This window comes from Cydia strobilella, chromosome 26 (assembly GCF_947568885.1).
Source record: "Cydia strobilella chromosome 26, ilCydStro3.1, whole genome shotgun sequence".
Lineage (NCBI taxonomy): Eukaryota > Metazoa > Arthropoda > Insecta > Lepidoptera > Tortricidae > Cydia > Cydia strobilella.
Window position 1 is genome coordinate 3,419,513 of NC_086066.1, and position 27,881 is coordinate 3,447,393.

At 39.9% G+C, this 27,881-nt stretch overlaps 1 protein-coding gene across 1 annotated transcript; it reads right to left on the reverse strand.

Annotated features, from left to right (window-relative positions):
* Positions 1 to 461: 461 nt before the first annotated feature.
* Positions 462 to 27,764, reverse strand: LOC134753321 (bromodomain-containing protein 8-like). Its single transcript, XM_063689180.1, has 18 exons — positions 27,397 to 27,764; positions 26,577 to 26,757; positions 25,883 to 26,081; positions 24,940 to 25,041; positions 24,563 to 24,703; positions 21,876 to 22,023; positions 21,590 to 21,683; positions 20,290 to 20,346; positions 19,261 to 19,395; positions 17,272 to 17,390; positions 16,698 to 16,909; positions 15,991 to 16,145; positions 13,930 to 14,058; positions 13,595 to 13,667; positions 12,196 to 12,316; positions 9,778 to 9,912; positions 6,737 to 6,845; positions 462 to 2,115 (listed from the first exon to the last, which is right to left on the reverse strand). Exons 1-18 carry the CDS (start codon positions 27,579 to 27,581, stop codon positions 1,987 to 1,989), a joined length of 2,424 nt encoding a protein of 807 aa, XP_063545250.1. The 5' UTR covers positions 27,582 to 27,764; the 3' UTR covers positions 462 to 1,986.
* Positions 27,765 to 27,881: the final 117 nt, after the last annotated feature.

A 27,881-nucleotide genomic window follows, 5' to 3' on the forward strand; every position in this document is an offset into this window, starting at 1 on the left:
TAGGTTTAGACTAGTAAGAACTTGCATGCAATTTTCATTACATTACTTTAGTAGTCGGCAAACGTAAATTGCATGCAAGTTCTTACTTGTCAACCTCTCTTTACAAGCTGAAAGTATGAAATAAAACATAAGTTAATTTAAAAAAGTTTTATTCTTAATTACATTAAGACACACACAATAATCGCATTTGACCTAACAGTTGAGTTTTAGTGATTCGGTGATTTCGACGCAATCGCTACCTTGCCCTAACGGCGCGGCCACGACATCGCGCGGCGGCGGCAGGCGAGCGGCGGCCATAGGTGGGAACGAAAGGTCCGATCGCTGTGTCTCGCTCCAACCTATGGCCGCCGCTCGCCGCAGCCGCCGCCGCGCGATGTCGTGGCCGGGCCGTAACATATCAAGGCCTGTTGCCAGTTGCCACATTTGACAAATTTCCAATATATGTGACGTTATTATTCACAACGACGACTTAATCGCGTAAAATAAGTTTTATATTTACAACGCCGTCCTCGAAACGTCGGAGGTAAATTTAAAACTTATTTTACGCGATTAAGTCCCGTCGTTGTGAACCGTGGTTGTGAATAATAATTAGTAAAAATCGTGAGTTTAAATCAATATACAATATGTGTCGTTTTCAAGCAAAAGGTACCACATTGTCGCTTACCATAAGGACGAAAATTGCTTGTATCTTTATACGAAAAACCTGTCAGAATATCCTTATGATAAGCGACAATGTGGTACCTTTTGCTTGAAAACGACACATATTGTCCATAGTTAGATCTATAAAACATCCGATACAATACCATTTAGTGAACGTTTTGAAGATTTAAAACTGTTTGGTGTAATCGACTCCGAGTCAGTTGCACTTGTCGCAGTTGAATTTGCTGATAGCCGTCGATCATTATGGTCTGTTAATTGTGTTTGGTGCAATTAAGAGCTCGTTATCGATTTTAGTCGCAAATAATGTAGTGTCCGACCGAAGATTCGGTTTCGGTCAGTTTCGGCCAAAAAATCATGTTTCGGCTGTAGTTTCGGTTTTGGCCAAAAAACGGCCGAACCTTTCGAAAACGTACTTCGGGTCGCGTACGGCTTACTTCGGGTGCGCTCGGCACAACCGGCAATATGGCGTAGCTCGCCCGAGTCCGCTGGCCACCGGCTCAGTGAAGTCATAGAGTAACTTATACTAGAGCGGTACTGTCATAGTAAATTTTGTAACCCCAGTAAATTCACTGCCATTTGTCGACACACTTTAAAACTAAAAATGAAGATTTATAAAAATACCATAAAATGTATTTAAATATGGATAAATGATTTTTTTTATTTGCATTAATTATTTTTATGATTTTGACCCATGTTCTTTCACTGATATGCGTTAAAATTGTTAAATAATAAACGAAACTGTCAACGCCATCTATACGACAGTAGGCCAAAGCTAGTAGCGCCCTCTGAACGAGAATCAAATTTTCTTGATTTTCGAGGCACGTTTTTTCCTTAGACTGTATCCATCTATTACGGAGTTATATCTATCTTTGGTGAAGTGGAGGTGACGCTTTGTGTGCTTGTTCCCGGAATTATGGTAAGTATTTTGTTTGTTTTTGTTTTAAATGAAAATTTACTGAATTTTTTATATAAAAGTATAATTCTATACCATAGTACCTATGTTAACTATGAAGGTGCATACAAAAATATGCTTGCTAAAAATTTATAAAAAAAAAAATAGTAACTGTAGTAAACTTTGTTTAATTTTTTTCAACCTTTCATGATTTTCAGGTGATACATTGTTAATAAATATGCGTATAACATTTTATGGTTTCATGATATTATTTCCACGATTTTAACAGGTCTACAAAAGTTTCGGTTTCGGCCGAAACTAGAGCCGAGCCTTCGGTTTCGGTGTCAGCAAAAAACATGTTTCGTCCGGACACTATTTTACATTATAACATAATGATAAAATTGATAGATTTAATCATGTGGTATATGTATTAGTTAGTGGTGCGGGCGCTTGTGGTGGTGCGGCTCGTCGGCGCGGCGGCGCTTGCGGCGCGGTGTGTGCGCGCACTCCGCCAGCCCGGCGTGCGCCTGCGCAGCCAGCAGCATGCCCAGCTGCGACACCGCCTGGTAAAGGTAACAGGTATACTATTCTATTTTACCTAAGCTTTGCACTTTAAAAAAACCGGCCAAGTGCGAGTCGGACTCGCCCACCGAGGGTTCCGTACCTTTTAGTCATCTTCCTCGCGTTGTCCCGGCATTTTGCCACGGCTCCATGGGAGCCTGGGGTCCGCTTGGCAACTAATCCCAAGAATTGGCGTAGGCACTAGTTTTTACGAAAGCGACTGCCATCTGACCGTCCAACCCAGAGGGGAAACTAGGCCTTGTCGGGATTAGTCCGGTTTCCTCACGATGTACCGATGTGCGATGTGTGGATGTGTTCCGTACCTTTTAGTATTTGTTGTTATATTCTATCTATCTATCTAACAGAAATACATCATCTGTAACAATTTCATCTGTCTAGTCATTGCAGCTATCACGGTTCATGAGATACGCCTGGTGACAGACAGACGGACAGTGGAGTCTTAGTAATAGTCCCGTTTTTACCCTTCGGGTATGGAACCCTAAAAACAATGCTGTAGAATTATATCTCAATAAAAAAAGGTATGAAATGGTTAGACCAATCTAAGTTAGCAGCGATTTTGATAACACAGACTGTGTGTTTTAAATGTCAAACTTCTATGAAAAACACTTGCACAGTCTATGCTATTAAAAATCGCTGCCAACTTAGCTTGGTTTGACTCTAACCTAAAGAGAATATATAGGATAGAGGGGTAATGTCACAGTAAATTTACTGCCATCTATCGACACACGATTGAAACTAAAAATAAAAATATCAAAAAATGTATATATATATATATAAATATATGGATAAATGATTTTTAGCCATCTGGTAGACGCTGTGCTCGCTGCTGTTGTACATGAGCGCGTTGGAGAGCATAAGGAGAATGTCGCGCTGAAACTCCGTTGTCGTTCTGTAATAACAATATTAATAAAGCATTGGTTGTGTTACCTCCTCGTGAAGCTCCTTAGCCATCTGGTAGACGCTGTGCTCGCTGCTGTTGTACATAAGCGCGTTGGAGAGCATAAGGAGAATGTCGCGCTGAAACTCCGCTGTCGTTCTGTAATAACAATATTAATAAAGCATTGGTTGTGTTACCTCCTCGTGAAGCTCCTTAGCCATCTGGTAGACGCTGTGCTCGCTGCTGTTGTACATAAGCGCGTTGGAGAGCATAAGGAGAATGTCGCGCTGAAACTCCGCTGTCGTTCTGTAATAACAATATTAATAAAGCATTGGTTGTGTTACCTCCTCGTGAAGCTCCTTAGCCATCTGGTAGACGCTGTGCTCGCTGCTGTTGTACATAAGCGCGTTGGAGAGCATAAGGAGAATGTCGCGCTGAAACTCCGCTGTCGTTCTGTAATAACAATATTAATAAAGCATTGGTTGTGTTACCTCCTCGTGAAGCTCCTTAGCCATCTGGTAGACGCTGTGCTCGCTGCTGTTGTACATAAGCGCGTTGGAGAGCATAAGGAGAATGTCGCGCTGAAACTCCGCTGTCGTTCTGTAATAACAATATTAATAAAGCATTGGTTGTGTTACCTCCTCGTGAAGCTCCTTAGCCATCTGGTAGACGCTGTGCTCGCTGCTGTTGTACATAAGCGCGTTGGAGAGCATAAGGAGAATGTCGCGCTGAAACTCCGCTGTCGTTCTGTAATAACAATATTAATAAAGCATTGGTTGTGTTACCTCCTCGTGAAGCTCCTTAGCCATCTGGTAGACGCTGTGCTCGCTGCTGTTGTACATAAGCGCGTTGGAGAGCATAAGGAGAATGTCGCGCTGAAACTCCGTTGTCGTTCTGTAATAACAATATTAATAAAGCATTGGTTGTGTTACCTCCTCGTGAAGCTCCTTAGCCATCTGGTAGACGCTGTGCTCGCTGCTGTTGTACATGAGCGCGTTGGAGAGCATAAGGAGAATGTCGCGCTGAAACTCCGCTGTCGTTCTGTAATAACAATATTAATAAAGCATTGGTTGTGTTACCTCCTCGTGAAGCTCCTTAGCCATCTGGTAGACGCTGTGCTCGCTGCTGTTGTACATAAGCGCGTTGGAGAGCATAAGGAGAATGTCGCGCTGAAACTCCGTTGTCGTTTTGTAATAACAATATTAATAAAGCATTGGTTGTGTTACCTCCTCGTGAAGCTCCTTAGCCATCTGGTAGACGCTGTGCTCGCTGCTGTTGTACATAAGCGCGTTGGAGAGCATGAGGAGAATGTCGCGCTGAAACTCCGTTGTCGTTCTGTAATAACAATATTAATAAAGCATTGGTTGTGTTACCTCCTCGTGAAGCTCCTTAGCCATCTGGTAGACGCTGTGCTCGCTGCTGTTGTACATAAGCGCGTTGGAGAGCATAAGGAGAATGTCGCGCTGAAACTCCGTTGTCGTTCTGTAATAACAATATTAATAAAGCATTGGTTGTGTTACCTCCTCGTGAAGCTCCTTAGCCATCTGGTAGACGCTGTGCTCGCTGCTGTTGTACATAAGCGCGTTGGAGAGCATAAGGAGAATGTCGCGCTGAAACTCCGTTGTCGTTTTGTAATAACAATATTAATAAAGCATTGGTTGTGTTACCTCCTCGTGAAGCTCCTTAGCCATCTGGTAGACGCTGTGCTCGCTGCTGTTGTACATAAGCGCGTTGGAGAGCATAAGGAGAATGTCGCGCTGAAACTCCGTTGTCGTTCTGTAATAACAATATTAATAAAGCATTGGTTGTGTTACCTCCTCGTGAAGCTCCTTAGCCATCTGGTAGACGCTGTGCTCGCTGCTGTTGTACATAAGCGCGTTGGAGAGCATAAGGAGAATGTCGCGCTGAAACTCCGTTGTCGTTTTGTAATAACAATATTAATAAAGCATTGGTTGTGTTACCTCCTCGTGAAGCTCCTTAGCCATCTGGTAGACGCTGTGCTCGCTGCTGTTGTACATAAGCGCGTTGGAGAGCATAAGGAGAATGTCGCGCTGAAACTCCGTTGTCGTTCTGTAATAACAATATTAATAAAGCATTGGTTGTGTTACCTCCTCGTGAAGCTCTTTAGCCATCTGGTAGACGCTGTGCTCGCTGCTGTTGTACATGAGCGCGTTGGAGAGCATGAGGAGAATGTCGCGCTGAAACTTCGTTGTCGTTCTGTAATAACAATATTAATAAAGCATTGGTTGTGTTACCTCCTCGTGAAGCTCTTTAGCCATCTGGTAGACGCTGTGCTCGCTGCTGTTGTACATGAGCGCGTTGGAGAGCATGAGGAGAATGTCGCGCTGAAACTCCGTTGTCGTTCTGTAATAACAACATTAATAAAGCATTGGTTGTGTTACCGCCTCGTGAAGCTCCTTAGCCATCTGGTAGACGCTGTGCTCGCTGCTGTTGTACATAAGCGCGTTGGAGAGCATAAGGAGAACGTCGCGCTGAAACTCCGTTGTCGTTTTGTAATAACAATATTAATAAAGCATTGGTTGTGTTACCTCCTCGTGAAGCTCCTTAGCCATCTGGTAGACGCTGTGCTCGCTGCTGTTGTACATAAGCGCGTTGGAGAGCATAAGGAGAATGTCGCGCTGAAACTCCGCTGTCGTTCTGTAATAACAATATTAATAAAGCATTGGTTGTGTTACCTCCTCGTGAAGCTCCTTAGCCATCTGGTAGACGCTGTGCTCGCTGCTGTTGTACATAAGCGCGTTGGAGAGCATAAGGAGAATGTCGCGCTGAAACTCCGCTGTCGTTCTGTAATAACAATATTAATAAAGCATTGGTTGTGTTACCTCCTCGTGAAGCTCCTTAGCCATCTGGTAGACGCTGTGCTCGCTGCTGTTGTACATAAGCGCGTTGGAGAGCATAAGGAGAATGTCGCGCTGAAACTCCGCTGTCGTTCTGTAATAACAATATTAATAAAGCATTGGTTGTGTTACCTCCTCGTGAAGCTCCTTAGCCATCTGGTAGACGCTGTGCTCGCTGCTGTTGTACATAAGCGCGTTGGAGAGCATAAGGAGAATGTCGCGCTGAAACTCCGCTGTCGTTCTGTAATAACAATATTAATAAAGCATTGGTTGTGTTACCTCCTCGTGAAGCTCCTTAGCCATCTGGTAGACGCTGTGCTCGCTGCTGTTGTACATAAGCGCGTTGGAGAGCATAAGGAGAATGTCGCGCTGAAACTCCGTTGTCGTTCTGTAATAACAATATTAATAAAGCATTGGTTGTGTTACCTCCTCGTGAAGCTCCTTAGCCATCTGGTAGACGCTGTGCTCGCTGCTGTTGTACATAAGCGCGTTGGAGAGCATAAGGAGAATGTCGCGCTGAAACTCCGTTGTCGTTCTGTAATAACAATATTAATAAAGCATTGGTTGTGTTACCTCCTCGTGAAGCTCCTTAGCCATCTGGTAGACGCTGTGCTCGCTGCTGTTGTACATAAGCGCGTTGGAGAGCATAAGGAGAACGTCGCGCTGAAACTCCGTTGTCGTTCTGTAATAACAATATTAATAAAGCATTGGTTGTGTTACCTCCTCGTGAAGCTCCTTAGCCATCTGGTAGACGCTGTGCTCGCTGCTGTTGTACATAAGCGCGTTGGAGAGCATAAGGAGAACGTCGCGCTGAAACTCCGCTGTCGTTCTGTAATAACAATATTAATAAAGCATTGGTTGTGTTACCTCCTCGTGAAGCTCCTTAGCCATCTGGTAGACGCTGTGCTCGCTGCTGTTGTACATAAGCGCGTTGGAGAGCATAAGGAGAACGTCGCGCTGAAACTCCGCTGTCGTTCTGTAATAACAATATTAATAAAGCATTGGTTGTGTTACCTCCTCGTGAAGCTCCTTAGCCATCTGGTAGACGCTGTGCTCGCTGCTGTTGTACATAAGCGCGTTGGAGAGCATAAGGAGAATGTCGCGCTGAAACTCCGTTGTCGTTCTGTAATAACAATATTAATAAAGCATTGGTTGTGTTACCTCCTCGTGAAGCTCCTTAGCCATCTGGTAGACGCTGTGCTCGCTGCTGTTGTACATAAGCGCGTTGGAGAGCATAAGGAGAATGTCGCGCTGAAACTCCGTTGTCGTTCTGTAATAACAATATTAATAAAGCATTGGTTGTGTTACCTCCTCGTGAAGCTCCTTAGCCATCTGGTAGACGCTGTGCTCGCTGCTGTTGTACATAAGCGCGTTGGAGAGCATAAGGAGAATGTCGCGCTGAAACTCCGTTGTCGTTCTGTAATAACAATATTAATAAAGCATTGGTTGTGTTACCTCCTCGTGAAGCTCCTTAGCCATCTGGTAGACGCTGTGCTCGCTGCTGTTGTACATAAGCGCGTTGGAGAGCATAAGGAGAATGTCGCGCTGAAACTCCGTTGTCGTTCTGTAATAACAATATTAATAAAGCATTGGTTGTGTTACCTCCTCGTGAAGCTCCTTAGCCATCTGGTAGACGCTGTGCTCGCTGCTGTTGTACATAAGCGCGTTGGAGAGCATAAGGAGAATGTCGCGCTGAAACTCCGCTGTCGTTCTGTAATAACAATATTAATAAAGCATTGGTTGTGTTACCTCCTCGTGAAGCTCCTTAGCCATCTGGTAGACGCTGTGCTCGCTGCTGTTGTACATAAGCGCGTTGGAGAGCATAAGGAGAATGTCGCGCTGAAACTCCGCTGTCGTTCTGTAATAACAATATTAATAAACAATTTTAAAAACTTAGATGTATGAACAATATTTGCGTTAACGGTGAACATTTTTGACCCTAGTTTAGGGTTGCCATACGTCCCCTTACACCGCGAAATGTCCCCGTTTGAAGCTTGGTGTCCCGGTATCCCCGCCATTAGGCAAATTGTCCCGATCAATGCTCGGAATTGCCCAACCTTAACCTAGTTTAGGATTGTGATGTGGGCCTGATGTGTGTGTCTGTTAACAAGCATCTTATGTTGCTGTTTGTTCCATTGTGTGTAGAAACACACAATGTAACTATGTATGTCTTGTAACTTACCTATGTTGAACAAATAAATCTTTGAATCTTTGAAACATCTTTTAAACATCATGTTATTGCCAACCTTCCCGCTATTTATGTGCAAATAAATGATTATGATTATACCAAAAGACCCTGATTCAGATAGGATGTGCAAGCATGTAAGTCAGCAGCAATAGTTGCTTGGGCGAGGTGTTCAAAATGATCTTGACGCGACTTTATTTTTAAGAGAATAAGAGCGTGTAAAGGTCATCATCTTCCTCGCGTTATCCCGGCATTTTGCCACGGCTCATGGGAGCCTCGGGTCCGCTTGACAACTAATCCTAAGAATTGGCGTAGGCACTAGTTTTTACGAAAGCGATTGCCATCTGACCTTCCAACCCAGAGGGGGAAACTAGGCCTTGTTAGGATTAGTCCGGTTTCCTCACGATGATTTCCTTCACCGAAAAGCGACTGGTATAAATATCAAATGATATTCCGTACATAAGTTCCGAAAAACTCATTGGTACGAGCCGGGGGTTTGAACCCGCGACCTCCGGATTGAAAGTCGCACGCTCTTACCGCTAGGCCACCAGCGTGAGCACAAGAGCGTGTAAAGGTAATTTTGAATACCTCGCCCGCTTAGCAACTTCTGCAGCTGACTGTACAACCGCTTAGAGTTGAGTATGGTCAAATGCCTTTCAAATATTGCATACTACATGGTATAGAGAGTGAATAGACATCTTTTAGGTAAGCATGATCCACCCTAGACTGCATCGACACTTACCATCAGGTGTCCTGTGTGTCTCCTGTCCGCGACTTCGTCTGCGTGGAATGATGATTGATAAAAACTATCTCGGACCTTAAACTATCTGCATACCAAATTTCATCCAAAGATAGATATAACTCCGTATAAGATTGGATACAGTCTAAGGAAAAAACGTGCCTCGAAAATCAAGAAAATTTGATTCTCGATCAGATCCATGGGTCTCTTAAACACCACTCCTCGTCTATGATTGGTCGAAGGAACAGTGACGTGTATGTGTGTGTGTGTACCTTATGTTCCCAGATTCTATGTTCCTCTTAATGCTGGTGTGGTCCATGGGTCTCTTGACCACCACTCCTCGTATATGATTGGTCGAAGGAACAGTGACGTGTATGCGTGCGTGTGTGTGTGTGTGTGTGTGTGTGTGTGTGTGTGTGTGTGTGTGTGTGTGTGTGTGTGTGTGTGTGTGTGTGTACCTTATATTCCCAGCTTCTATGTTCCTTTTGATGCTAGTGAAGTCCATGGGTATCTTGACCACCACTCCTTGTCTATGATTGGTCGACGGAACAGTGACGTGTATGTGTGTGTGTGTGTGCGTGTATCTTATATTCCCAGCTTCTATGTCTTGATGCTGGTGAAGTCCATGGGTATCTTGACCACCACTCCTTGTCTATGATTGGTCGAAGGAACAGTGACGTGTATGTGTGTGTGTGTGTGTGTGTGTGTGTGTGTGTGTGTGTGTGTGTGTACCTTATATTCCCAGCTTCTATGTTCCTCTTGATGCTGGTGAAGACCATGGGTCTCTTGACCACCACTCCTCGTCTATGATTGGTCGAAGGAACAGTGACGTGTATGTGTGTGTGTGTGTGTGTGTGTACCTTATATTCCCAGCTTCTATGTTCCTCTTGATGCTGGTGAAGTCCATGGGTATCTTGACCACCACTCCTCGTCTATGATTGGTCGAAGGAACAGTGACGTGTATGTGTGTGTGTGTGTGTGTACCTTATATTCCCAGCTTCTATGTTCCTCTTGATGCTGGTGAGGTCCATGGGTCTCTTGATCACGACACTGTACCCTGGCGCCTCCTCATCCGTGATTGGTCGAAGGAACAGTGACGCGTACTTGTGAGCGCATAGCCTGGACAAGTTTACATTTAATACATTAATGTTCTGTATGTCTTGCATGAATATTAAGCAGAGGTCCTAGGTTTAATCCCGGCTTGTACCAATTATTTGTGGAAACTTTTAGACTCCACTTTACTGTATATCGACAGTCGACACACACAACGTGACACAACATGTGTGATATAATGACAGCGAGATTTTGAAATATGTTTTATTTTTCGTATCACTACATAGTATAAAACAAAGTAGCTTCCTGTTGTCTGGCTGAATGTCTGTCCCTATGTATGCTTAGATCTTTAAAACCACGCAATGGATTTTGATGCGGTTTTTAGGGTTCCGTACCCAAATGGTAAAAACGGGACCCTATTACTAACTCCGCTGTCCGTCTGTCTGTCACCAGGCTGTATCTCATGAACCGTGATAGCTAGACAGTTGAAATTTTCACAGATGATGTATTTCTGTTGCCGCTATAACAACAAATACTAAAAAGTACGAACCCTCGGTGCGCGAGTCCGACTCGCACTTGGCCGATTTTTTTTTGATAGACAGAGTGATTCAAGAAGAAGGTTTATATGTATAATACATCAGCACTGCACCCGTGCAAAGCTAAGGCGGGTCACTAGTCAATAATACCAAAATTCGTACCAAAAATATTTAAGGTATTCAATTTCAATAGCTTGGCCATCCACTCATTCGATCACTACTGTTTTCGCAATTAGTACTCTATGTAGATGTGTGTGTAGCGTGTACTCAGCTATCACCTCAATTCTCCTGACGATATCTATAATCATTTGATATTTAGTCCAGTGGCTTTTAAACCTATTCCCTATTCCTATTCTATATTATGACATTGCCTAGTCAATTTATATATGATAATATAATGTATGTAAGAAAGAATCTTTTACTGTTTCGAAAAAAAAGTGATGTACACAATTTTAATACTAGGAATAGGAATAATTTATTAGATATAAGAACTAGGCTAAGCAAAGTACAAAAAACATTTTTGGGACTCTGTATGCTACAATAAGATACCCGATCATATAACATAACATCATAGAGTAACTTATACTAGAGCGGTACTGTCATAGTAAATTTTGTAACCACAGTAAATTCACTGCCATCTGTCGACACACTTTAAAACTAAAAATAAATATTTATAAAAATACGATAAAATGTATTTAATTATGGATAAATGATTTTTTTTATTTGCATTAATTATTTTTATGATTTTGACCCATGTTCTTTCACTGATATGCGTTAAAATTATAAATAACAAACGAAACCGTTAACGCCCTCTATACGAGTGTAGGCCAAAACTAGTGGCGCCCTCTGATCGAGAATCAAATTTTCGTGATTTTCAAGGCACGTTTTTTCCTTAGACTGTATCCATCTATTACGGAGTTATATCTATCTTTGATAACATATAACATTTTACGAATGGACAAAACACAAGTGCAGGACATTGATATGCACGTATCAGCTATTTTAAGCTGCCTGTGCATTCGTATATAATAATATATTGTGAATATGACAGAAAACAAGTTCAAAACTATAATAAAAGATACTTTAATAAAGAAAGGCTACAGAGTAGACGATTATTTAACAGACAGACACGTATGGTCGGATACCTTATCTACAGTCAAATATAGATATAACTCCGTAATAGATGGATACAGTCTAAGGAAAAAACGTGCCTCGAAAATCACGAAAATTTGATTCTCGATCAGAGGGCGCCACTAGTTTTGGCCTACACTCGTATAGATGGCGTTGACGGTTTCGTTTGTTATTTAACAATTTTAACGCATTTTAGTGAAAGACCATGGGTCAAAATCATATAAAAATAATTAATGTAAATAAAAAATCATTTATTCATATATAAACGTTTTATGGCATTTTTATACAACTTCATTTTTAGTTTTAATCGTGTGTCGGTAGATGGCAGTGAATTTACTGTGGTTACAAAATTTACTATGACAGTACCGCTCTAGTATAAGTTACTCTATGTCTACAGTTAAGGGTGGCATATAAGTTATAATTTTATAGAGATATATATTATGTAATTTTAATAGACCTATATACCCAATGTCAATTATTTTTAATTATTCTCTACAGTTTTTTGACTTTCAAAAAGTGTTATGTATGAATCTATTTTGAATAAAAATATTATGATTATTCGCAACGGGCTTTGTCTCTTGTTGGATGGTTAGATGATAGCTTTAGGTAGCTATAACCGCTATGATGACCTGAGGGGGTCCTGGGGGGGGGGGGGGGTGTACTGGCAGTTGTGTTGACTCACCTGCTATAGACCAACATGACAGAGCGTTTCCACAATCGGTGTTGCCGTTCCGCATCGTTAGCGTGCGGGGAGTCCGGCGCGCTCGCCTCCGCCTCCGCCGCGCTCTCGGAGCCGGAGCAAGCTGACAGACAGACAGACACATACAAAGATACCATCGAAATATACAAGAACTAGCCTTTGCCCGCGACTTGGTACTGTGTAACCGCAGCTAGAGTAAGAATAGCGAATGGAAAAAATTTCATAGCAATCTATATTTAAGCATATTATGCACACAAATTAGCAGACACTTCGTTAATTATCTCAATTCCACCGCGCTTTTTACTTTTTTAAAGGATGATTTTCGGGATAAAAACTATCCTATGTCCTTGTCAGGGACTCAACCTATCTCTATGCCAAATTTCATCTAAATCGGTTCAGCGGTTTAAGCGTGAAAAGGGGAACACACAGACAGAAAGATAGACAGACAAACTTTCGCATTTATAATATTAAGTATGGATTAAAACATATATACATATACACCCCAGGCCAAAAGTATGGAAACAAGATCGTATTCCAATAGAAAAGTGTTATCTTTTAAGCGATGGATTTTATACTACTCATTGACAATTTGGTAAAAATTAATAATAGAACATTTTAAAAGTAAATTACTCTGGCTGTGATAGTTGCCAATTCAACATTTTGACATGTAATTAAAGGGTAACTTTTTTCCTACTAATTTTTTTTAGCTTTTTGACAATATTTTAGGATGTTTTAATATTAAGCGTGTATTTTTAATCTTTTTGGTTTGCCTAATGTAAAAACCGGCCAAGTGCGAGTCGGACTCGCGCACCGAGGGTTCCGTACTTTTTTAGTATTTGTTGTTATAGTGGCAACAGAAATACATCATCTGTGAAAATTTCAACAGCTATCACGGTTCATGAGATACAGCCAGGTGACAGACAGACGGACAGCGGAGTCTTAGTAATACGGTCCCGTTTTTACCCTTTGGGTACGGAACCCTAAAAAACAACGTTGTTTCCATACTTTTGGCCTGGGGTGTATACTCGTGACATAATATAGAGCGAGCGTTTCAAGCGAGTACAGCTTTTCGATCATGAAGCTTGCAGTTTCAAAAGTAGTGTAATGTCTTTTACAGTACATATCTGCTACTTTACCGCACTAGTGTGATAATTAGCACATTACGTGACTATGTCAAAAATCTAAAGGGCCATATGTACTGTAAAACGTACAATACATGTGCGAATAGGTAATTCGCAACTCGTGTTTCTTTCCTTCCCTTCCCCTCTTCGCAACTCCCTTCGATCGTGTTTTAATGTATCGCGACTCGTTGCGAATTTCCTGTTTTTCGCACTTGTATCGTAATGTAACTAATGTACTAGTTAAATTAACAAATACTCACTTCTCGAATCAGATTTCTTCTTGCGCGAATAATCTCGTTTCTTCTTTCCATCCTTTTCTTCTTCACGGCTCAACTACAAAAAAAAGTTAAACAAAATAATAACCAACCAAACAATTAACAAACAAATACAAGTGGATAAAACATAACAAAACACCCATATTAAAAACCTATTATAAAATAAAAAATCCACTATACATTGCTATTAGCAAACAAACTGAATTTCGTATGCCCTTGGTTACGACATAGTGGAACAATTTTTCTTTTTTACCATCATATGCAATATCATGTTGTGTACACCTATGATCGACGAATAAATAATTTGTTTGTATACCTACCATTCTAACTTCCATCGGCGTGTCATCATCAGTATCCGCATGGGGCTCCAGTTGTTCCCCGTCGGCCTCCTTCGGCCCCTCGGCCTCAGCTTGTTCGTCCTTGATCATGTCCTTCAGCGGGATGGAGTCCTGTAGGGTAGGTAACCTTGCATTGGCCACTTCATTGGCCTATGCCACAAATTTTGGATATTTAGATACGTGCCAATTGAAAAAGATTTAAATTTAGACAAATTTAAACTAGTTTAGAGTACAGTCAGTAGTATTATTTGCACTGGGTACATGAAATGAAGTAATATATATGTAAGTTTATTTAATTATAGTATGTATAGTATGTATATGTAAGTTTATTTTCGATAGTGTGTATTATTTATCGCTATATTTTTTGTTTTAAGTTACCTATTCTGCTTTTTTTTTGTTCAATGCCTGCACCTATCACTGTTTCTGTTTAGCCTGGTGGTTGACTGGTAGAGAATGCCTTTAGGCATTAAGTCCGCCATTTGTACTTTATTTGTTATATTGTGCAATAAAGTTTAAAATAAATAAAAATAAAATAAAGTCACGCATGAATTCTAGTAACACTTGTGTTCCACCATAGCGTGTACTAGTAAAGTAAACCAGTGTACGTAGGAGACAGAGGCTCTGATATATTAAATTAAGTTGATATTAACTTAAACTCTAAAGTACCTACTTATCAGTTTTAATATAATAAGTAAGAAAATATGACATTTTACTTTACAGTACCTATTGTATAAGAAAATACCTATTGTGTAAGAAAGGTACGATACAGTTCTATGCTTTACAGTACCTATATATAAGAAGTGCCGATTAGTACATCACCTCACCACCTGCACTCCTCACACGATCTCATACACCTACACACACGCATACACACTCACTCACTCTCACACACACACACACATACACATTTAATGTAGATAAAATTGTATTAGCTTAAGTTTTCTTTCTGCTTTTGTTAAACTAAAAACTACTTGTTGCTACGGAGGAGCGGGGCTTCCTGATACAGGTATAATATACTTAAAAGGAAGTCCCAACCTACTACCTTGTAATGTAACATTTTATTAATGAAATAAATACATAAAAATATTTTCATTTTCATATTTTAATTTTCACGTGTACTAAAGTAAAATTGCAAAGGTGACTTTGCAAAAGGAACTTATGTACGAAAAAAATGGTTATTTCCCGATTCTTGTTTCGTCGGATTCTCTGTTCTCTGGATTGTGGAGTCCTAAAGTAAATCCAGAGAAACAGGAATCCGGCTAAACAAGAATCCGGCGAATCGGGAACTAATCCTCCTTAGTCGGAAGATTTTGAGCTTTTCTCCTTACAAAAAGTTATTGACTGTAGAAAAGAAAAGAGGCCTTACCCCCTAAACGCGCTACAACCCCAATAACAATTAGCTAATAATAGTTTGTCTTAGAGAAAGAAAAACAAGAAAGGGATAAAACATAAAATAACTAATTGACGCTTGTAAAGTTTTATGAATTAATAAATCTGCTGTAAATATGAGTTGTGAAAAAATTAATAAAATAAAAAATGTTTTATTGCCACAACTACTAGAAAAAAAATTGAACAAGAGAAAAAACAAAATACACAACACTTCATTGCACAAAATACATTATACACTACTTAACATCAGGCGGGCCGTATGCTTGTTTGCCACCGACGTAGTATAAAAAAAAAATACAAAACATGCACAAAAAAATATCTAACAGTAAACTACATATAGGTCTGTGATTTTGTGGTATAGGCAATGGGTACCAATCTCAGCTTTTTGCTAGATATATGTGGGTATATATACCGAGCGCTGATTTTCAGACGGGCACCTTTTTTTTTTGACGGGACGGTCGTTACACATTCAGGATGCACAAAAACCAGTATGTACCAGTATGTATGTATACTGGTCATATTATATGCGATCGGCGCGGCTGCTTATGGCTGTGTGTGTGTGTGTGTGTGTGTGATCGTTTTATTAGTTAGTTAGTTATATTTTTATATAAATTTGAAATAAATAAGCAATTGTTTTAAACTGTAGCAACTAACCTCAGCATCCTCCTCCTTATCCTCCTTGTCCTCCTGGACCTCCTCCTTGATCTCCTGCACCTTGATCTCCTCCGCTATGTTCTCTATTGTCTCTTCCGGTTGAGGCTCTGGCGGTAGCGGGGGTAGAGGGGGTTGTTCCGGTGGCATCTCGGTAACTAAATAATGTTATTATTAGTTTTTATTTTACCACCTCGAAAAGGTCTTGAAATCATTGTGATATGATTCAAGAATCAAGAATCAAATGTTTTATTCGTGATAAACTTAAAACTAAAATTACATACAAAAGTATAACTAAAACTATAGGAATTTATAAAATAGGTAGGAGTTGAAGTGAATTTATAAAATAGGTAAAAAAAAAAAAAGGTGCGCGCAAAAGTCAATTTCTTCTTCTACTATTTGTAGCGTTCGAAAAAGAAAATCTTGATGTGTCTTTTAATTGAAAAACGCTTTTTAAAAATTAGTAACTATAGTAGGTCAAACCAAATTGGAAGTAAATAAGAACAAAAAAAAAACGAAACATCCTTTTCTTTTGGGTGCTAGTAGTAGTGTAAGACAAAGATAGTATGAGTCTCTCTGTCTAGAAAGTCCTTTGACAAACTATATTAGTTATGAACTTATGTTAGCAAGAATGTCAGTGATCGTATATGGGGCCTCTTCCGATGTAAAACAGACTCTAAGGCGTTGACATATGGTATATAATGGCTCACCTATAACATTGTCCTCCGGCGGCGGGTCGCTTGGTAGCGGAATACTGTCCAGGTCAGTGACCTCTGGTACCAGTTCCGGTACTGGTTCTTCCGGGGGTGGGGGTGGCAGGGGCGGGAGGGGCGGAAGGGGCGGTAGGAGCGGGAGGGGCGGTAGGACCGGGAGGGGCGGGGCCTCTTCCGGTTCCGGTGGCGGCGAGGGCTCGGGCGGAAAGCTGTAAAATAGGTTTTTACACAAAATGATTAAAGTTATACCTACAACCGAAAATTCCCCCAATTTTTTGGGCCTAAAATGACGAAATTGATAAGAAACGCAAGAAAATACATAAAAATAAAGATCTCTATTAACAGATCTAGATATACCTCATGTATGTGCAAAGCATTACAATCCAACACGTAGTTTTAAAATGAGAACGAAACTCCGTTTGTATGGAAAGGTGATATTCGGCCGAGTTTGCGGGGGCTCTTAAGGCCTTTTCTGTTTGTTCCCACAGAGGAGTCTAACGGATGGGGACGAATGGGGAAAAGCCACATTAGAAAACGTTAGTTTCAATCAGCTGATATTTCTGACACTTACATAGTTTCCTCAACGACCTCAGTGGCGACCTCTTCCACCACTTCCGGAACGTCTTCGACCACCACTTCCGGCTCCACGTCCTGCGGCGGCGCTTCTGGTTCTTTCACTTCCTCCTTCGGCTGTCACAAGGAATTTAGTGTCTTATGCCCACTTGCACCATTCATTAACCCGGGGTTAACCGGTTAAACCTGGAGTTACCATGGTTACCAGTGCAATTTGACACTGGGTTAACAGTTTAACCGCTTAACCCCGGGTTAGTGGGATGGTACAAGTGGCACTTAGAAAATAATCGAAGTTGCGTATAGCTTAAATATGGACTTAACAATTTGTGCCATTTTCAACCAAAAGGGTACTTATTGTCGCTTGTCAGTAAGGCGCTATTTCCATATAGATTCAATTAGAAATCTACCTTATCGACAAGCGACAATGTGGTACCTTTTGGTTGAAAACGTCACTTTACCAAAACAACATCATTATCTCGGGTACCGATAATATTGTCTTCAGTTACCGCGATAGTTACTCATGAAATAAAACTATGAAAACGGATTATATCGTGTATATTGAATTTTTTCGGTACGTATTATAAATTCAATATACGCGATATAATCTGTTTTCAAAACATTTGAAATAAAACTGAAACAATATTTTATTAGTAAGCCCTATTATTCCATCAAAGAATATTTTGCTAGAGCTTTAGATTAATATTAATATCTGACATTGATGTGAATATGAATTGACTGACATATAATATACATATAATCTAATATTATTATTATTTTGACCATATATTTTATTTTATTTTATTGTAATGTATTTCCTTTGAGATTGTGTAATTAATTTCGACATTACTGGTAGAGTAATGTGTCTTATAAATGTATTTGCATGCATTATATACTATGTTTTATGTGCAAATAAATGATTGATTGATTGATTGATAGTTTTATCTCAATTAATTATTATTATTATATTCATTATTTAAATTTGTTGGATTGTAATTTCATTGTTGAAAGTCTTGTTTTTATTTTTAATGTATTTACTAACACCACAGAATAAGTAATATGCTATAACGATGGTACTAACAATATTGTATGGAATTTAGAACGTTCCGAAATAAAGATATTTTAATTTTTTTATTTTTTATCTCAGGTACCGATATTTTTTTACTCAGAAAAAGAAAGATTAACGTGTTTTCTGTGTTTGTCTGTGGCATCGTAGCTCTTAAACGGGTGAACCGATTTGGATGTGTTTTTTTTTAAAGCAGGTTTTCTAGCAGTGATTCTTAGACATGTTTTATCAAAATCGGTTCATCCATTTGTATATTATTATTTTTTTATTATTAAATATAAAGTATTGTCTGTTGAGGTGGTTTTTAAGTAGGTTTAGCAGTGATTCTTAGACATGTTTTATCAAAATCGGTTCATCCATTTGTATATTGTTTTTTTTTTTTTAATTATTAAATATAAAGTATTGTCTGTTGAGGTGGTTTTTAAGTAGCTTTCAACTCATTAGATAGCGCTGTTTTAATTTTTTGGGAGGTTTTTGACATTCATAGACATATTGTAACATGCCTAAATAGAATAATAAAAGTGTTATCTTTGCCAACCTGGTTGATACTTATTTATAACTCCGCGAGGATTTTCTGTATTGCCGTTTAAGAAACAAATCTCCTTCGCCGTCATTGAAATATATCTAAAGACGGGCCTTACGGGCACTAAGAATGGTGCTAGTTCAGCGGTGTCAGGGTGTCCCTCACGAATTCGAGCCAATCGTGCAGTGCAACACAACTAGTTGCGACCAATCGCGCCCGTGATGCGAACTCATCAACCAATCGCGTTGTGGCGTTAGAGAATTCCCCCATTCTTGCTGCCCGTAAGGCCCGTCCTTAGATATATGTCAATGTTGGCCGTATTTTCAATAGTTTGTTGTAATATGTCTAAATAGAAGAATAAAAGTCTCTGACAACCTTATATCTATTCTGTGGTACTGTACCTTCTGGACCTCAGGGTGTATGACCTTGATCTCCGGCGTGGGGAACTTGACCTCCGGGAACGCGACCTTGACCTCTTCCGGTTGCGGCGCAGGCTCTTCCGGCGGCGGCACTTCCGGTACCGGCTCTTCGGTTACCTAATAATAGACAAACCAGACAAATACGGGAATAAAAGTGTTTTAGAATAGATAGATAGATAGATAGATAAACTGTTTATATATCGGATGCAGGATCCTACATCCGCGTTGTTAGGCCGCGGGGGAGCGCCTGCGTGATTTTATCGGAAGCGCCTTTCCGATATCGTTTGTCGCTATGACAATAGTTATTTGTGCAACAAGAGAGGAAAGTTGGTTTTTCTTGCGAGTGTTTATTTTGAGTCCCGAGAAAGCGAAAGATTCTATAATTGAATCACGAGCGAAGCGAGTGATTCTAAGGTAGAATCTTAAGCGTAGCGAGGGACTCAAAAACACGAGATGTAAAATAACTTTGCTCTCGTGTTGCACACATAATTTTTCACCTCAGTAGTGAGAACATATTAAAGGTTAAAATGTATTTCGAATTACACAGAATAAACAGAAAAAAAAGTATTATAATATGTACGATACGAGACGAGACGATACGGTACGAGACGAGACGGACCGGACCGTACCGTACCGTGCCGTGCCGTTCCGTACCGTGCCGTACCGTACCGTACCATAAAAAAAATGTAATAAAAGTATGAAGTACATGGCCTTCACTAAATTAAAAAGCTACATTGTTTCACTCCAGGGAGTGACGAAAGTAGGCTTGTTCGAGCTGCCGAGGTGAGAAAATAATTGCAGCAGAGTGCCATTGGCATTAAGTTCGCGTTTTTTGCGTTATTTATCGTTACGGAAAATCAATCTCTGGTGTTGCAGGCGTCCATAGGCTACGGTAACTGCTTACCATCAGGCGGGCCGTATGCTTGATTGCCACCGACGTGGTATAAAAAAAAACATATATTTTTGTGAAATATTCAGATATGATAGTTAATTGAAAGAAAAACAACTCACAGTGATTTCTTCCACAGGAACCTCTTCGGGAACTTTCTCTTCTTCAATAGGCTGCACCTGAACGTTAATATTTACACTTAAAAAAAAAAAAATTTACAACCCAGGGTAGTACCCCATAGGGGTAAATTTTAGTAATTAATTATTTCTTTGTAAACAAATACACAAAACAAACAATTTTAAAACTAAAAAAAACCATAGAAATGAGAAAGTGCAGCGAAATGGCGAGTGTTGAGTATAGTCTATATCTTATATACTTTTTTTGATGTTTATGTATATGTGACGTTTTCAACCAAAAGGTACCACCCAAAGGTAAAGGTAAGGTAAAGGTAGGTAGGTAGGTAGGTAAGGTAAGGTAAGGTAAGGTAAGGTAAGGTAAGGTAAGGTAAGGTAAGGTAAGGTAAGGTAAGGTAAAGGTTAAGTCCTGTGTTAGTTTTAAAAATATGAGTGAAAATCGTGTTAGTTTAAATCAGTATAAAAGGTACCACATTATCGGTTGTCGATAAGGTTGATTTCAAATTGAAGCTATATGGAAATAGCGCCTTATTGACAACCGACAATAAGTACCCTTTTGGTTGAAAATGGCACATATTTTCTTGTCAGTCGGTGATTACATCTGGTATGTACGAAAATGTCAACTAATAGAATTCTTAATTTTTATTCCATTTTTCTTTGAAGATTACTTCTTTAGGCGCTAACAGATAATTTATTGGGTCACAATCAATTATTTTTTCGGTTAAACCATATAATAAATAATAGTACTTGGTACACAAGGTTTACTCTCTAACAAATCGCGTCTATTACGACAGATATGACCGCTAGGTGGCGCAAGCGCGAGCAGGCGTCCGTTCCGTAGCGGTGCGCGGCAACAACTATGGCTAGACACCAAAATTGGTGTGGGTCGCGTGTACTTGTAGCGACGCGAATAAATCGCGGAGTGAGCCACACCTGGGCCGTGTTGCATAATAAACTACAACTAATATTACAAGCGGAACTCCTTTTCTAATAAGTAGAATTAAAAACCGGCCAAGTGCGAGTCGGACTCGCACACCGAGGGTTCCGCACTTTTTAGTATTTGTTGTTATAGCGGCAACAGAAATACATCATCTGTGAAAATTTCAAGTGTCTAGGTATCACGGTTCATGAGATACAGCCTGGTGATAGACGGACAGATGGACAGCTGAGTCTTAGTAATAGGGTCCTGTTTTTACCCTTTGGGTACGGAACCCTAAAAAGGAGTTCCGCTTGTAATATTAGTTGTAGTTTATTATGCAACACGGCCCCGGTTAAACTAAATACTTGCCTCGATGGGTGCAGGCTCAACCTCCACTTTGATGTCCTCGGTAACCATTGGTGTTTCTTCTTCGTCCTTCTTAAATGGCTGCTTCTCCACCGCTCTGTAATAAAAACATGCACTGTTATCCCATTTTACAGCAAATACCTTTTGTAGTGGTGCCATCTGATCGAGAATTAAATTTTCTTGATTTTCGAGGCACGTTTTTTTCCTTAGACTGTATCCATCTATTACGGAGTTATATCTATCTTTGTATTTGCAAAGCAAAATCGGACATACATAAGTAAGTAAGTACCTGACTGGCCCCTTATGCATGGTGGCGACGGGTGGTATATGCAGGTCGATATCTCTAAAAGCATACACGTCTTCAGCCTTTATTTCGATATCGTCGATGTCAACGGCCGGCGCGGGCAGCGGGACGGGGGAGGCCACGGTCGTGCTCGCTGAAAATAACGAAAAATAATGTTATCCACGGTCGTGCTCGCTGAAAATAACGAAAAATAATGTTATCCACGGTCGTGCTCGCTGAAAATAACGAAAAATATAGGTAATGTTATCCACGGTCGTGCTCGCTGAAAATAACGAAAAATAATGTTATCCACGGTCGTGCTCGCTGAAAATAACGAAAAATAATGTTATCCACGGTCGTGCTCGCTGAAAATAACGAAAAATATAGGTAATGTTATCCACGGTCGTGCTCGCTGAAAATAAGGAAAAATATAGGTAATGTTATCCACGGTCGTGCTCGCTGAAAATAACGAAAATTAATGTTATCCACGGTCGTGCTCGCTGAAAATAACGAAAAATAATGTTATCCACGGTCGTGCTCGCTGAAAATAACGAAAAATAATGTTATAAAAATGTTATGTGTTATGTTAATTTTTTTTTTTACATTATCTATACTATGCTAAACATAAACCCCATTCCGACCCCCACCCTGTCCAAACGTGCCAAATATACTTGCGGCATTGCCGCGCTGGATAGCATGCGATATTTGTTGGACCAAGTAGGAGCCTGAACGGGGATCGCAACCTCTATCACGCAAACGCCGCCCCAAGTCCCTTACCAACTTCTTCGCTTCCAAACACCACGGCCCAGCCGTCTCCACCGCGACCGGAACAATGTCGTACGCCGGTTCCAGATTGGCGTATTTGGAGTGCTTTAGCCTCGCGGCATTTTTAATTAAATGTTATATAAATAAACATTATCAGTATTCACCATAGAGATAGTATATACACCGAACCGAGACCTCGAGTTGTGCGAGAAGCGATTGAAATCAAGAAGCACCCCAAAAAAAATATAGGGAACATGGTTTTAACTTATCGGCAACTTGGGGACCAGTGATCCAGTAGCAAAGAATATAATACTCACTAGGAGAAGAACGATAACTCCATACAAAAAAATGTCCCTTTCAAAAGTTTGTTTATACTAGTGGTGCTCTGGTTCTATAGCATACACTAAAATTGACAACCCGTTTAGCCTAGCGGGATTTTATATAATTAAATTACGGGATTAAATTATTATATTTGAATTTGGCAATAACTAGTACGCTTATTTTTTTTAAAGATTTATATATTTCTTACCTTGAAATAATTATTGTTTCTGGTTTATTACTACAACGGTTTAAATTTAACCGAGTCTGTGCGAGGACGCATTTAGCATACGTTGCTCGCGCATATGATTAGTTTTAATTTTTAAAACTACTAAATAAAAATATTTTAAGCAAATAAATCGTTAGTTTTATATGAAAACTGATTTTTTGCGTTCAATGACTTTAATGACAGCATCGACATTAAAGATTTTCTCTATGTTCTTAGTTCTTACCAGCCAGACCCAAGTGCAAGAGGCACGTCAACCCTCTGTAGATTTTATAAACATAGACAAATACAAACTGAAATAGATAATAATTTATATCAAAAATAAATAATAATTTACATATAGGTAGTAGTGGGACTACTTTATAAATACAAATCAAAATCTTTGATAAAATAATTTGATTTGTTCGTTCCCGGACTTGTATAGACGAAGCCCAAAGTTGCTGTTGTAAAATATTTTTATGTTAATTACTGGCAACTTTTACTGAACTCTTTGAGAACGGACAACACATAGAAGCTTATGGCGGGTCATATATTTCTAAGGAAGTCAATAGGCCTTGTCCAGAATTTAAAGCCAAGGGATCTATCTTCGGATGTGTGCGCGGATGCTGTGAGTGTTGCCTGTCGAACTATTGACAATAATTAACATTTATGTGTAGTGGGAATGTGATGTCTACCCCAAACTTTAAAACTTTTAAATACACTTTTCGTGGGGTAGTCACACAAATCTCTGTTTTGACATTTTGCTGGGACGTCAGTTAGCCGCGACCACGACCAGTAAACCTGTGTCGAAACGTCGGTAAATAAAGGTAACAAAATAAATTCGCAATAGACCCGATTGTAAATGTGATTTAATATGTGTTCAAAACGCGAAAGTTTGTATGTATTGACAGTTTCATGTAAGACAGCATAATCCTTTTTCTCTTTCACTCTTATAAATTTCGGTATTTTACCATCGCCTCCTCGCTATGATGCCATAACCCGACCATTAAAAAATGCCCGGTCGCGATAAAGACAAAGCATGGCACTATTTTCTCTTTCCTCTTATAGGAATCGCAATAAGACTATCTTTCTCTATCAAAGAGTGTCAAGCCCTTGGTATTCACACAAGAAATACTTAATGAATAAACTAATTGCACTTTGGCACACAATTGTGGCACTTTTTCTTTTTATTTATGTTTCTCTGTTTTGTATAATTTTCTATTTGTGTGTGCTAACGAATAAATTATTTAGAATAGAATAGAATAGAAATCATTTATTCAGACAACACATCAATACAACACATATATAGCAAATACAAGACAAAGATAAACGAAACAGTAGAAATAGAGTATTTCTATTCTATTCTATTCTAATTTGATTGGTTCCCTAGTTGTGTAAGTGTTACCTTTGAGCTGCTGCTCTATCTGCACCAGCTGACTCTTGATGTGCTCTATAGCGGCATGTTTATTGTCATGAGGACTCGTAGAGCCTGGCTTTTCCAGGAGCATAGATAGAGTCGGAGCGCCGGCTGATGGTGATATAGTTTCTGCGATAAAAAGCAATGTTGAACATTACAAAGGCAAACAATATTATGTGGGCCACTGACATTGGCATAAAGATTCGCAAATTGTGCGAAAGTTTGCACGCATATAAGGGTAGTCACACTCAAATATTCATTCGTGAAAACCGAGACTGGGCTCGCAAACAGATTCGCGAATAGCTCATCTAAAGAGCATCGGTAGATCTCATGCTGTTACAGTGAATAGTGACGATTGTACTCACCGACGACGGTAGCGGGGTGAGGTATGTGCTGCGGGGTGGTGACCACAGGGGAAGACTTCAGTAATGACGTGAGCAGCGGCGACGATGGCGGCGGCGGTGTTGCTGTCAATAATTACGAGTAGAAAGGTATATAACGATTTATAAAGTAAGGACCGAGGCACTGACCGCAGGCAATATAATTACGTGCGTACATAGAGTAACTTATACTAGAGCGGTACTGTCATAGTAAATTTTGTAACCCCAGTAAATTCACTGCCATCTGTCGACACACTTTAAAACTAAAAATGAAGATTTATAAAAATACGATAAAATGTATTTAAATATGGATAAATGTTTTTTTTATTTGCATTAATTATTTTTATGATTTTGACCCATGTTCTTTCATTGATATGCGTTAAAATTGTTAAATAACAAACGAAACCGTCAACGCCATCTATACGACAGTAGGCCAAAGCTAGTAGCGCCCTCTGAACGAGAATCAAATTTTCTTGATTTTCGAGGCACGTTTTTTCCTTAGACTGTATCCATCTATTACGGAGTTATATCTATCTTTGGTGCGTACGATAGAAATACGAACAGGGTGCTTACCGTCTTTACTTATTAATAATCTCCGCTTATCAAAATGAAAACGGGACTTAATTGCATGCACTTACAATTAAAAATACAACTAGATTTATACTTCCTTAGCTATAATTTTGTATGGTGTCGATAAACAAGTAATAGTGGCATAGCGGTAAGATGCATAATTTTCAAACTGAAGGTCTTGGGTTTGAACCGGATGAGTAAACCAATAATGCCTAGTTTCCGCCATAGGTTGGAAGGGCAGATGGCATTCGCTTTCGTAAGCCATATTGCATTTGCCAAAAGGAGATTAGTTTGCCAGATAGTGGAGCTCAGTGGGTTTTAACTGTGTTGAATGTACATGTCTGTAGTAAACACTTACAAGGAGCGCTCTGATTAGGCTGCGCAGGCGGCCGCCACGTCCTCTCCGCTCGCGCTCGTCTCTCCTCCCTCTCTTTCAGCCAGGCGGCGCGTTTGGCTGTCTCTCTCTCGCGTGCCCGCTTGGCTGTTTCGATGGCGGTCCATAGCTCGCGCACGCGCTCTTCTGAGGTCGCCGGGTTACGGACTTCGTTTATTTCGTTCTAAATATAATAAATATTAAACATTCAGAATATTTTATTTGTTTATTTTTGGAAAGGGTATTTTTTTTAAACTTTGCAATGTTTAATTGGGCTACAGGGGTCCCTTTAGCTGAAACTATGAAACAACCACATGAAGGCCGCGTATAAAGCCTTTAAAAAAAAAATCTGTACTGAAACCAATAAAAATCAACACAAAACAGTTAGGTAGTCAATTTTCTTCACAATACAGGGTCTATCCCATAGTAAAAGTTCTTCAGTATGATCTCCATATTTACCTAATGCAATCTTCACATTGGATACAAATTCGCACGTCGCTCCGGTGTGCGGGAGACATTGCTATATATGTGCATAGTGCTGTCATGCTGTGCTTACACACCGGAGCGATCACTGCATTAGCTAACTCTGCAAAGACTTCGTAGTGATATTTATGGTGGCACTACCACACTTTGTCATTGCAAAGTCCCTGCAGAGTTACCTTGGTTCAACTCTACAAACCTTGAGTTGTTCATACTGGCGGTTCATCTCGGCCACCGCCTCCTGTATCTCAGCAATACGCTCCTGAGTGAGCTTCTTCAGAATGCTCTCCTGCGGTGTCTCCACAGCGCCTTCCGAGCTGCGTTTCTTGCGCTTCGGGGTCTCCACATGTTCTAGCAGTGCTCCGTATTGGGCCGCGCAACTGGAGATATAATTAACAAAATATAAACAGCATCTTCTTACACATTGCACTATCAAAGTAAAGAAACAGTTTAATTTTACTTTGCAGTAGCAAAATAACCGGTTTCCACATAGATTTTCTATTGCACGCGCAAAATCACTCTCAAGCTCGACCAGTGTCACTGACAACTGGCATCATGAGAAGGACTGCAATATAATTATGCGCGTACAATAGAGATAGCAACAGGCGGGTCAGTGTACAAGAAACCATGTGGAAAGTGTCTCTTTTTTAATAAACTGTGTTTAAATTTATAGACGATTCAGAAGATAAGCCAATACAGATTAGACTGTTTTATGTAGAAAACTTCCATGACGCTAAATACATTCTGTGTTTACAAACAAACAAAGAAAACTGAAAATAGATTGAATGTAATTTTGGTGCTTGCTTGGACGCGAAATCTTTATAGATTCAATTTGAAATAAAACTATGAAAATGGATTATATCGCGTATATTGAATTTATAATACCACTTATTATTACTTTATTTCATGAGTAACTATCGCGGTAACCGAAGACAATATTAGATTCAATTTATTGATATATTCAACGTATTAATAATGTAATGACAAATCCTGTTAAATCTACAATGTTATGTTGTTACCTTTTTTGAGAGTACCAATCTGCAGGCCTATTTGGTTCTCCCACGGTTTTTAACGCTCTGGACACAGACATCCAGTTCTGGTCCCCACTCCTGACCACGGCTGAAGCCAGGCATAGCTGTTCCCTTACGTTCCAGGTATCCAACGGGATCCTTTTCAATTGAAGTCTTTCTTGTATCGAACTCATTTTGAGGTTATGACGCTTTGTTGATGTTTTTGGTTTTATACACGGATTAAGTTTAAAGCTGATTACATTATACACGCTTAAAATAGTTTAAAGATATCACTACGCGTTGCTTTTGAAAGCATTTTTGTTTAAAACGACAAACAAAATAATATCGAGAAATCGAAACTGCCAAGCTAATCTGGTTTGTTTGGGACATAGATAAAAATGCTGTGTAAACTTCACCTCAGAAACCATCTACATGTTGGTAGCATTGGATTTTCACTCGCTGTCGTACGCCATTTTGTTCGTCATCTTGAGCTG